At 40.0% G+C, this 12139-nt stretch overlaps 1 protein-coding gene across 4 annotated transcripts in view; it reads right to left on the bottom strand.

Annotated features, from left to right (window-relative positions):
• The window catches only part of ARHGAP8 (Rho GTPase activating protein 8), an 82406-nt gene that overhangs the window by 31631 nt on the left and 38636 nt on the right, over window positions 1-12139 (bottom strand). For all 4 annotated transcript variants that reach the window (XM_074825595.1, XM_074825597.1, XM_074825596.1 and 1 more), the window contains 4 exons: window positions 10718-10849; window positions 7625-7711; window positions 3799-3897; window positions 2546-2656 (listed from right to left, as the gene is read on the bottom strand). In XM_074825595.1, coding sequence (XP_074681696.1) covers window positions 2546-2656; window positions 3799-3897; window positions 7625-7711; window positions 10718-10849 — 429 coding nt within the window. The remainder of the gene's footprint in view (window positions 1-2545; window positions 2657-3798; window positions 3898-7624; window positions 7712-10717; window positions 10850-12139) is intronic.

The raw sequence follows: 12139 nt of genomic DNA, 5'->3' as shown, positions 1-12139 counted from the left end.
AGCCTCACCCAGAAGAAGGTTTCAAACCTGTCTCTTCCCTAGACAGGTGGGAGGTCACTGCCTTTTTGTCATTACAGGTATAGAGATCATAAAAAGGAGAGGGAATTAGCAAAAGCAATTCATTCGTCAAGACGAAAGCTGATACTTCTTTGATTCAGATTTTAGAAACTCCCAACACATTTCCTCTCCTCCATTAACTTTACCCTTCTTCCCAAAGACAGTCTAAATTAAGTCCTTTATTTCTCATTTAGAAGAAGACGGGGACTTGTTTATTTGTAATTTTTAAGTGGTGATGCCTCACCATCTCTTCTGCAAGAGGGAATCTGGACAAGGGTGGGCAAACAATGTCCATTTTGGCCACCCGGGCGCTGTGAACTGCACCCACACACGGAGGGCGTCCGTCCGTCAGCACCTCCATTGCCAGCGCTGGAACCCTCTGGGGTAAAAATGATAGCAATGCCTTGCTTGGTGTTTCTGCACCCACAGATCTTCCACAGAAAAGCTCTTTATGAAGTAGCCACCCTTTTTATACTTGGAGAAAGCTACGGCATGCAGCAAGGACAGGATTTGCTGACTGTAATGCAGCTGGAAAGCAGGAATCACAGAATCATTCAGGGTGGAAAAGACCCTTGGGATCATCGAGTCCAACCATCAGCCCGACTCTACAAAGTTCTCCCCTACACCACATCCCCCAACAGCTCATCCAAACGACCCTTAAACACACCCAGGGATGGTGACTCCACCCCCTCCCTGGGCAGCCTATTCCACTCTCTGACCACTCTTTCTGGGAAACATTTTTCCCTAATGTCCAGTCTGAACCTCCCCTGTTGCAGTTTAAAGCCGTTCCCTCTTGTTCTGTCACTAATCACCTGTGAGAAGAGACCAGCACCAACCTCTCTACAATGTCCTTTCAGGGAGCTGTAGAGAGTGATGAGGTCTCCCCTCAGCCTTCTCCTCCTCACACTAAACAGTCCCAGCTCCTTCAATCGCTCCTCACAGGATTTATTCTCCAGGCCCTTCACCAGCCTCATTGCCCTCCTCTGCACTCGCTCCAGCACCTCGAGATCTCTCTCGTATTGAGGTGCCCAAAACTGGACACAACACTCCAGGTGTGGCCTCACCAGTGCAGAGCACAGGGGGACTATCACCTCCCTACTTCTGCTGGTCACACTATTTCTAATACAAGCCAGGATGCTGTTGGCTTTCTTGGCCACCTGGGCACACTGCTGGCACACTGTGTGGCTCAGGAGAGCCAGGAAGCGCAGCCACCACACCCTCCCCACGCGCAGCCCCGCAAAGACATTGTTTACTGTTCAGGCACAGTCAGAGAAATAAAATATGACTAGCAGATGGTAAGAGTGGCACACAACATGCTGTCTGATCGCATAAGCCTGCAAGAAGTTCAACAGAGCTGCTTAAGCAGCCAGGCTGGGCCAGAGGCAAGCGACAGAGTGTGTCCCTTGTGCATGCAAACAGTCCTGGTTTTAAAAATGCAGCGGTGGCATAAAACATTGTCCTTCTTAATGACCCAGTAGTGCCCACCTAAAAGATCTTCTCTGAATTAGGGAAGCGAGTTAGCCATGTTTCAAGTGTTAGGTTGAACTCTAAAGAGCTATCATAAAAGTTAATGTCACAGTAGCTCTTACACAATAGATATTGATTGTACTAATTTCAGGCCTTCCAGAGAGGACTAATGCTTAACATTTAACCAGGGGAAGATTGTATTTTATATCTCATTTACAGCTGAATCATTAGTACCAGAAAAGTAGACTGGGCGTGGGAGGAGATTCAACAAATGTCCACGTATGAGACAGCCTAAATTGCCTTTGCTGAATGTGAACAATATTCTTCAGCTGTTTTTGAGAAGGATGCCATAGAAAGATGACAGAAATGACTGTGGGTAGGAAACTAGAAGGCTTTGTGGGGTTTTTTTGTTGTTTTTTACCAAAATTGAATCTTGCAAGTACTGCTGCCATCCCATTCCTTGTGTAAAGTAAATCACTTTTATACCCCAAACAGTGATCTATGTAAACAGCTGTCAGGGCATTTCTGGAAGAGAGTCATTTTATTCATTTCATAAAACTCTGATCAGAACAATATGTGAGCAACAAAACAACAATATATAAAGGCTCAAGCATCCATTTTAGCTTTATGCAGCCATTTTGGAGCCTGCAGCTTTGTTTTGGCTTTGCTATCCACCATTTAAATATCTCCAAAACACTTTCATACTGCCAGCATCCACCAGCAACAGGTTAGCTCAGGGCTCTGTCATACATGGGCAAATTTCTGTTCACTGGAAGAAAAGTTGTGCAGTCACAGTAGCACTAACTACCACAAAGATACTGTGAATGGGAAGACCAGGCAGGTCACTGGGACTGTGAGACCTGCCCTGAATTCATTAAACCTGATGTCTAGCCTCACGGTTTCGTGGTTTTCAAAGAGAATGAGAAACTAAACATATAATAAACAAAATATTTACAGACATTCTGTCCAGTGAATCTGCACATTACAGAAGGCTGCAGGGTACAGAAATCTCATGGCTTACTATTGCAGGCTGACTCCAAATTGCTGCGTAGGTAGAGGTGGCCGTGGTGGAGGAACCTTAACCACAGGTGGAAGTTTTCCCTTCTGTCTCCCCCGAAGATTTTCATCATGTCTGCAAAAATCAAGAAAACATTGATTTTGTGTGCCTCAATGGCTGACAGACTATATGTATGAACAGCTACCAGTGTTGCTCATGATGCTGATTTTCTCACAATAGTGTATATGCTGCAGGTCTTACAGAACTTGCATTGAATTTAAGCGTTAGGGAAATTTTTAAGTATTATTTGTGGTAGAATACTTAAGCAAAACACAGAAGAGCTCTTTTGCTTCAGCCAGTGGAGCACAGTAATAAATGTATCAAAAAAACAGGAACACACTATAATTTAACAGCAAAATTCAAACCTATTTGCTACTCAAAATACAACTCCCCTTTCTTTGGCAACCATGCAATCCAATTTATAACCTCAGAGCTGTAAGGTATTTTCTGTTATTCCATATTTACACAAAAGGTGTGTAAAAACCCACCAGGCATCAATAACAGTCATAATCAAAGCTTCCAGGTACTTTCATTCAGCAGTGACATAAAATCACTTCCTGTCAGTACATCAAAGCATTTCCATGTAAAGCGCCGTGTCGAAAAGACTGTTATTGATACTAATACTGGCACTTGACAATTCCAGCCCTATGCATTTCTTTTTCTCTTCCTCTCCCGCCCCCTCTCCAATACTCTTCCCTAACATACACACACACACGATATAAAAGTAATGGATCCACTAACAATAGATGTATCCATAAAGTTTAAAATCAATCAACACTTTGCTGACTGGGAACGCTCTTAGCAGAAGGAAGTCACTTAATCTCTTACAAAATGCAAGCAAAGAGGTCACAATTATGTTTTTGCCCATGAACATTACATGATACTCATAAGCAGTAATGACATATGGATTGGTTTTGATACCACTCACACAGAAACGGCAATTATATTGCTCCACAACTGAGATGGAGATGTTCCAAATCTGTAGAAAACTATATAGTGTTCTCTTCTCTAAACACCTGACGCACTTCAGCACATCTTTGATGGCAATGCAGCTTTTGGAATTAAATCCAACCAAGCACAAAGAGGTAAATTAGACTTTTAACCACTGACGAAATAGAATTAGATTCTGTTTGGAATACAGTGAACAGGATGCAACTCTACCTGAGAAGAGGTGAGACAACATATTTTAAACTAGACAACGTAAACTTGCCACGTACCGGACGACTTCTTGAGGGATATTTAGCTGGTCATATTTGAGATGCTCTCTCAGGTCACTTAAATAATTCAAGTAGGTGATTTTTTTCCCAAACTTATGGCTAAAAAAAAAAATCACAAAGAAGTGTAAAAATCAGCATGGGAAGAACATTTACGAAGGGTTTAGTTTCTATTACAAAAATGTAAGTGCTGATGCAACTCAAAATTAGACTGTAATTGAAGCAGCAGGAGACATAAGATGTATTTCATTTCATATGATCAAACATATACAGTGCATGCCTGAGAGTCTGATTTGAATAAAAATAACTGACTTCCATCTGAATGTTTTCTGATTTGCATAGATATGAAAAACACTGCTTTAAAAACCACTGAAAAACAGGTTTCACACAGCATTAGAAAGCTCACTAAAAGAACTGTTAACTTTGGAGAAAATGTTACACAGCCAACAGAACACGTTTGCATTATTTAGGTATTCCTCCCCGCCAAAAGACAAAATAATGGGGCTGCAGACACAAACTATAAAGTAGTAAGCCACAGAGGAGATTTTCAAAGCGTGGACAGTGTATACCCTTGGAGTGTTGGGCCATCGACTTTTATCTCTTTTGAAAAGGGCTGGATAGCTTCTAGGAAACATCCTGCATAATAAGGTTTTTCTGTGAATCGTACAAAACAGACTTCCAAATTTGAAGCACCGAGTATCACTAGCTAGGTCTTGAGTTTCAGACAGAATACACTACTTTACAGGCTGAGGTGTTCCAACCAGGTGCAGCACCGTTTTCATGGGGAAAAATATGAAATTACAACACGAAACATCTGTCCTGTAAGGAAGTGTCCAGCAAAATAATAGGTGTTTATGATAAAAAGTGTACTTTGCTGCAACTTACTTTGACAGTAAACTTGGAGAAGAATTCTCTTGCATTAATGAATTTATCCCTGGCTTGTCAAATACACATACACACACTCCCTCTAGTGGGAGGTGGTACAAATACAAGTCACTTCAGCATTTTGGAAGCTTTTGACTGAAATGAGCTAAATTTTGCCAATGGGCAAGCGATTTTGGGACACTAAGGGATACCGGTCTGTGTGTGAACCACTTCAGAGCTCTTCAGTGTGTCTTTTACCCAAACCAGCCTGAGATCTCAACATCTTACCCAAGCCACGGGCTAGCACAGAACTCTCCGTAACTAACCACCTCTGGTGATACAGGACATATTACAGAACACACAATTTGTAACTAAGTTGTGGGCAATTAGGAATTATTGCTGTTCCTTAAAAATGCCACATCACCACCACCATCTAGACATATATTATTTTGATAACAGGTGGGTGGCTGCTGTTAGCTTACACATAGAAATGTGTTGCTCTCACAGTTTTTTTGCAGTTTGGACAAAATACACTTGATGACACACTACCTTCTTGCTCATCTCTTCTGGGCCTGGAAAGAAGATCAATCAACTTCCAGTGCTTGAGAAATTTCAAGTATTTACATTTTCTTAAATACTTTCAAACACAAGTATGCTAAAATACTTACTACTATTGTTCTTCACTCTAAATTCTGCCATTTGTCCAGTTCTTAGCAAACACATTGCTCATGTAAGAGTACTAAGGCCATGTACTAACAGGTACCAAATGTACTAACAGACTTCTGAAAAATAAATACACGTTTCTCGATAATGAAATTTATTTTACATCTGCTATTTTTATTGGAAACACTGTCTACAAATAAGTCTGGGCTGTAATTCGGCAAAGCTAGGAAACAGAAAGTCCAGAGGATTTTTCTCCCTTCTTTTTGTTAACTTTGGTTTAATATTGACACTTACATAACAGCATGATCTGCTGAGATAAGATTATTCTAAACTGGAAGGAAAAGGTACTGTGAACAAATCTTAAATAGTACTATTCTAGTAAATTAACAACGTAAGTTTTAGTCTTCAATAAGAGTATAATTTAGGCAAATTGTACATGGGCACGTCCACACTTCAGTTTTAAAATTATACCCTTACGTTTTCTCTTACTTGACAAACCCAAACTTGAGTCAACCCAAAGCACAAATGCACGTGAGCATTTGGCAGTTAAACCGTTCTAAGGAGTAAAGAGGTTCTGTTCCTAGCTTCAGCTAATTCCTGCCCCCTGGCTTACGGATCTTTTCAGAGTTTACTCATACTTTTAATTATTTTGTCAGTCCCACCGTACAAATAGCTTTGTTTCTGTTGGTCACATATTTTAACGACAGAGTGTTACTAAATTAGACTCAAAGCAAGTATCCAGGTACACAGTAGTAAAAGTAGAGCAGAAACAGGACAGCCAATCCTGATGAAAGCAGGGTGTTCAGAAGGTTAAGGTGATGATGCATCTAAAATGACAAGCCCTGGTTTGAATTTTCCACGCTAGCTGTGAATGCTTAAGCTTATCAGGATCACCCATTTTCACATTCAAAGTCAACAAGGATTTAACTGCCAGTGTATCATACTGTCCAAGAAAAAAAGTATTCATCTGCTTTACACAGACACAGTAAGATCCAGGGAAAACGAGTATTTTTGAACAGGTATCTTTAAACTTTTCTTTTGTAAGAATTAGCAGCCAATTATTACTCTAAGTCAAATGGCACAGCTGGTCCACATGCGCAGACTGAAAGCTGTCTGTGTCCCCTAACCGCCTGCCTGGAGCTATTCCCAAGGAGACTTCAGCTGCCTCGGAGAGAAAAGTTGGTTTCACCTGAGTGTTGTAATGTCCATTGAGAGTTTTTCTGCTTTTACTGTGGGTTTTTTTCTAGAAAGCTCTCTGTACACATCCTACAGCAAATCAGGAACAAAAAACCATCCATCCCCATTCTTGAGGCACCTTTCTTTGTCACGCTGTTGCTCTGTGTCCCGGATCTCTGGCATTTACTTTACGCCACTTAAAATAAAGACCTATAGTTAGTCTTCTTGTTTCAAGAACAGCATATTCTGGAATGATTTTTAGCTGTAATGACTTTTTTATTTTCACATGCTTCTTACACGTTCTGATCTACCTAAAAGTTAAACTTCCCCTTTCTGATTAATTAGCATTCTACCAATCAGAAATTGGATCAATTGCAAGTTACTGAAATGGGGATTTTTAGGTATAGCTTCTCAAGATAAGCTGTTTTCATCCTCCAGCCCTGAGGACATTCATACTATAATCTGCAACAGGTTAGAATTACTTTGAAAGTGGCAGAAGTTCAGGAGCAGAAACTAAGCCAGCCCAACCATCCTAGCACTTAGCAATCTCTGCCCATTGTTGCCAGTTCCTTGTAGACAGCATCAATTTTAAACCATGCGAAGGAAAAGAATGCACCAGTAGAATACATCCACCTTCACCATTATACCCTCCATCTCAAATTCTTATGGGCACTTCAGGGCTTATCCATTAACTTTGAACACAGGAGTGGTATCGTCCCTATTCATGCCTGCACTTAAGATCAGCCCGAAGGTTAACCGTTCGTTACCCGCTTTACCGTACCACTCCTACCTCCAGTCACAGCCCCAGTTCTATTGTGCTAAGTGCTGTCAGACAGGACAAAAAAGTCATTCATGCTCCACAGAATAACTATGTTTTAAAGTGATATTTACCTTAACACACCAGTAAAACTACTATGAATTGAGCCTCCCTTTTCTTAGAAAGAACCCTACCCTATTATTCACACCCAAGCTTAAGCTCACCTTACTCATTAGTTCAAGACAGTTTAAATGGGTACTGTGCTGTTACCCGACATATTTTACCTCAAGCCTTTTTAAAAGCAACTTATTAGAGAACAAACCATCCTTAAACTAAACAGAAAAATGTGTTGAATAAACTGCCAAGTACCTTATAAGAGGTTTAAAGATATTCCACAGAATTTTTATGAAGTTGGTTGGATGTACAACATAGAGTGCTTTAAGGTTTTTCTTATACCTAGGAAAAGAAAATGAAATTGTTATAAGACTGTTGAATATCATAGACGGTAGAACTGAATAGCTACAGCTGAATGGAAGGTATTATTACAGGAACATTATACAGCATTCTTTTCAAATACATTAAAAAGACCTAATTCAGAAGAAATAGAATGTAAAATGAAAAAAAAACCCCAATTTTAAAAAATGGTCAGTTTTGACAATACAATAGTAGGCCAAGATAACACTATTACGTTCCTAACCAATGTCTGCTGTCTCATAGATTTAATATCAGGGGGACAGAAGGAAAATTAGGCAACTTGAAAAAAAATATTGAGAATGAAGAATCTATAAAAAAATCTGTGATATAAAAAATTACTTTCCTCCATCTCCCTTTATTTTCTGCTTACCGGAGTTTCACGTTGGAGAAAATTTCTAAATTTTCAGAGGTAAAATTTACACCTAACCCTTTATTTTTACCACTACTTTTGTCTTTTTTTGCTAGTAATTACCAAAGGTGAAGCCAACTGCATGCTGTTTTAGATTGGGTGGTCCCCCTTGTATGAAGCAAAAGCCTTTCTCCATTATGGCTTTGCTTGATTCTACAGTGTCATATCATGATACATAAATAATAGATTCTAGTAGGTTGAAACTGAAATGGAAACCAGGCTGCACAAAAAGACTCTGCTCTTATTCAACGTTATTGCAAAATGAAATTGAGAAACGCATAATGAGATATCCTGCTTTTATATATAAATTGTTGCTTATTGCTCTGCCGAGTTTGCTTGCCAGTAGGGAGTGCCCCTCCCAAGTGTTCACCACTCATTATTAGAAAACAACGATTGTGGAAAAAAAATGACCGTGAAATCCTAAGAAAAACCTTCCTGTAACAGGTTATGGTATAGAGGGGGAAAAGGGACCAACTCAGCAATTACAACAGTTTTTCCTTTTGGGTTTGAACTGGGCCCAGACATCTTTGAATTAAAAAGACATTGTTTTCACAAAGCCACTCCCATACACAAACAAACAAACTATCCCTGTGCAATTGGCACCACTGTGGATAGGAACCCAAAATCAACAATAAAAACTAACAAGCAAAACACCAGAGTTGCTTTACTGAAGTTTCCATTTTAAGTTTCTTTTGTACCTTGAAGCAATGGGCATAAGCCGTTGCTTCTGTGGAAGTTTACGGACTTCATAGTTTCCTAGATTAAAATTAAAAAACTTTACCGAGCCTCTGCTCTAAACCTTCAAAGCAAGATCTATTCTTTTGAAACTACTGCCATTGAACATTTGCTTCCATGATGCTAGCTAATTATTATTGTCCTCTGAACTCCCCGTCCTCCCCTTCTTTTGACCCCAAATCACACACACAGAAGAAGTCTGAAAGGTGCTATTTTTGTTTTGTTTTTTTTTTTCTCTGGCTAGTACGGACAAACATGGATGTTGGGCTGTGAGTACTGCTTTGAGCTTCTCAATGACAGTGTGCTAAGAAGTTCCAACTGTGAGTAAAATGGGTGTATAGTTTTGCCCAGCTACCCAGGCTTCTCCGTTCCTCCTCGGTTCTCATGCTTTCTGGGTCAGGATGGGGAGTGGAGAGAACAGATTTTTGGCATAAATGAGAGTCATACTGTGCACTAGTCGTCATGGCAAAAGGCAACAAAGAAGATACTGCCCTTGTACTGCCTCTCCTCATACAGCAACCAGAAATTTGGCTTGGGATCATTCCAGAAGGAAAATAGTACGATGCTTTATTTTCAGGAATTGCCAGTGCACAGCAAAACCAGTATCGTAGTCCGAATCTCTCACCAAAGACAAAATATAAGAGATCCTTTGCCTTTCTTCTCCCTTACCCAGTCCCAGAAACAACAGACACATGGTACTAACCATACTTGGAAAGCTACTAGCAAAAATAAGCTTTTTTGGTCTGTTGCTGAGTGGAGTGCAGTTAGAGGCCTCAGCTGACAGCTCCACACTGCTGCTCTGATGGCTGCTATGCACAACCTCATCTTCTTGCTTAGTGGGTTTTAGAGTTTCAGGAGGTTATTGGGTGAGATTCAAAAGAGTCTGAGCTCTGGCACTAGATGACCGAAAGGCGTTGTGCACATCTTTACTTCAGTTTTCAAAGCAGGGTTGGGTATTTCACCGGGACTGCTCCCAGTCTAGTCTAACACCCAATAATCCTCCTGATGGCATCTTTTTTTGAGATTTGCTTCTTGTTCCTGCTCCCAAATTGGAAAAATGAGACATGTATGATCCATTTTCCCCCAACATACGCTCTCACTTTCAGGAAAGAGCAGTATTTTTGCTTTCAGTCATGTTACCCTCTCAACGCCAACTTACAAACAAGTAACAACTGGCAAACAAGCAGAGAGTAACTGATTTCAAGAGGAAATTTCTGCTTCATTGGTAAGTGTGCACTTTCAGAAAATAACCACCAGAATTTTAGTTTCCACTATTAAAATGCTATTTATCCAGGAGCTTTGGCCTTGACTACACCCTAACCAACTAAAACATGAAGTCAGGAGCTGTAGCCAGTGTTACTCCACACACCAGGCATATCCAAGCACAGCGGTCCCTGCAGGGCTTTACGTATAACAACCAACAAACGCCGCCAAGGCCTGCAAGATACAGACTGTTAAAAACTAATCTTCCCTTTTTTGGACACAACCTAGGCCTGGGATGATCAAAAACCAAACACAACTGTGATATAACCAAGAACGACGACCAATAAGGTGTCACAGCTATCTCGTTAAATAGTGCACAGAAAAGGCAACGGCTCTTAGGTTTGTTCCCAAAGCTTTTTATACCTTTGGACAACCACTGCAGCACCTCGGCCATTCCTTAGTGCTGCCCAGACACTTCCCAGAGAACCAACATCATTATCCAGTATCATCATCAGAATTTGCAGTGGCAAAATGGACTCAGTTAGCCCTGGGTGGATCAGGAAAGATCTGCTTCCTTCCTGGAGGTCAGTTCCAGACATTACACAACCGACAAAGTTAAACCAAATATTTTGGAGACATACTTCCTGTCAAATTCTTTGTAGGCTGTTTGTAACCATTTCAGAGATGGTTTATTCAGACTCTTCAGGCCATAGTGAAAGTAGACAACCGTATAATCATTCTCTACATACTGGTCCAAAGTATACTTTAAGTACCTGAGGAGAAAGATAACATTTTAGTTTTAAGACAGTTTACTGGATGAGATTTTTAAAGCAGTAACTGAGAAAGAAAATGTGCTATTTTTACACAGAACGCCAGTGACTGCAAATTCACGTTTGCTTCAATGTATTTATTTAACAAGTTCATCTTGCTCTAGTGGCAGTTGCCAATAATTCCACATCACTGCAAAGCCTGAAATTTGAAAGAACGTGTTTAGTTACAAAAACTATGGTACTCATGAATCACTAAAAGATGAAGACAACATGGGACTGTGCTTTCCAAGAAATTTTTAAAAAGATGCATTTTAACTGACAGCAACTTTTATTTTGCTTTCTTCTGTTTTGTTGCCTTTTTTTTTTTTTAATTCCTTCCTTTTAGCCAAGCAAACAATGTCATTTTGACTTTTCAAAATAATAAAGAATAAATCTTGGGTTTTCCTCTCAATTTAAAACTTTTTAAATTTTTGAAAAATCCATTAGCCCTAATTACTGCCAATTACAACCTGTTACTGCAAACTCTTTTCTTGAATATATCTGCCTTTCCCTTGTTTGTCTTGGGAGGACGGCATTCATAGATCATTTCCCTTAAAACTAATTTAAAGAACTACACTACTTATCCCATCTTGAAATAATACTGCACATTTTATAAGCAGATTTCTGGCTGTTCATTCCTTTATGGTATAGTTTACGATGCTTTTCTCTTCCCTTTCTCCTACAACTGAGATCACTGTATGGCCTATTACACAGCTCAATGATTCAAATAAAGCAGTGATGGAAGAGCACAATCTGGCCTCATGTCTTGCTGTGTCAGATTTCAACTTTCTCATGTCATTCTCAATGCTACCTTATTATTCTGCAACCGAGCCCCAGCTACTGCTCTTAATTGTACGTAAGCAATTTTCATTCAGTGGAAAATAGATAGTTCTGTGTGCCATTTATTAGGCTGTGGCTATCTGCAAGTATCAAGGCCACTCTGACTACCCACCTTTGCATGGAAAAGCCCCAACTTCACTCTTACACTCTGCTCCTGCAGTCCCATTTTTCTGCTATTCCCTCAGCACACTGTCAGTCTCAGACTGCGACTAGCCTGGGACAAGGACTGCCACTGCAATTAATATCATGCTGTTTTGATTCCTGACCTAAGTATTCATAGCAATTTAATGGAAAAAGTAGTAGTAACAGCCATTCAAGACTTTTCTAAAAAGAGTCTGAAATTAAAATATATCGAAACAGATATTCTTACATACCGAGTGCCTCATGTTTTATTTTACAGCATGTAAATTCCTT

This window comes from Strix aluco, chromosome 5 (genome assembly GCF_031877795.1).
Source record: "Strix aluco isolate bStrAlu1 chromosome 5, bStrAlu1.hap1, whole genome shotgun sequence".
NCBI classification, from domain to species: domain Eukaryota; kingdom Metazoa; phylum Chordata; class Aves; order Strigiformes; family Strigidae; genus Strix; species Strix aluco.
This window is presented reverse-complemented; position numbering and strand designations above follow the sequence as displayed.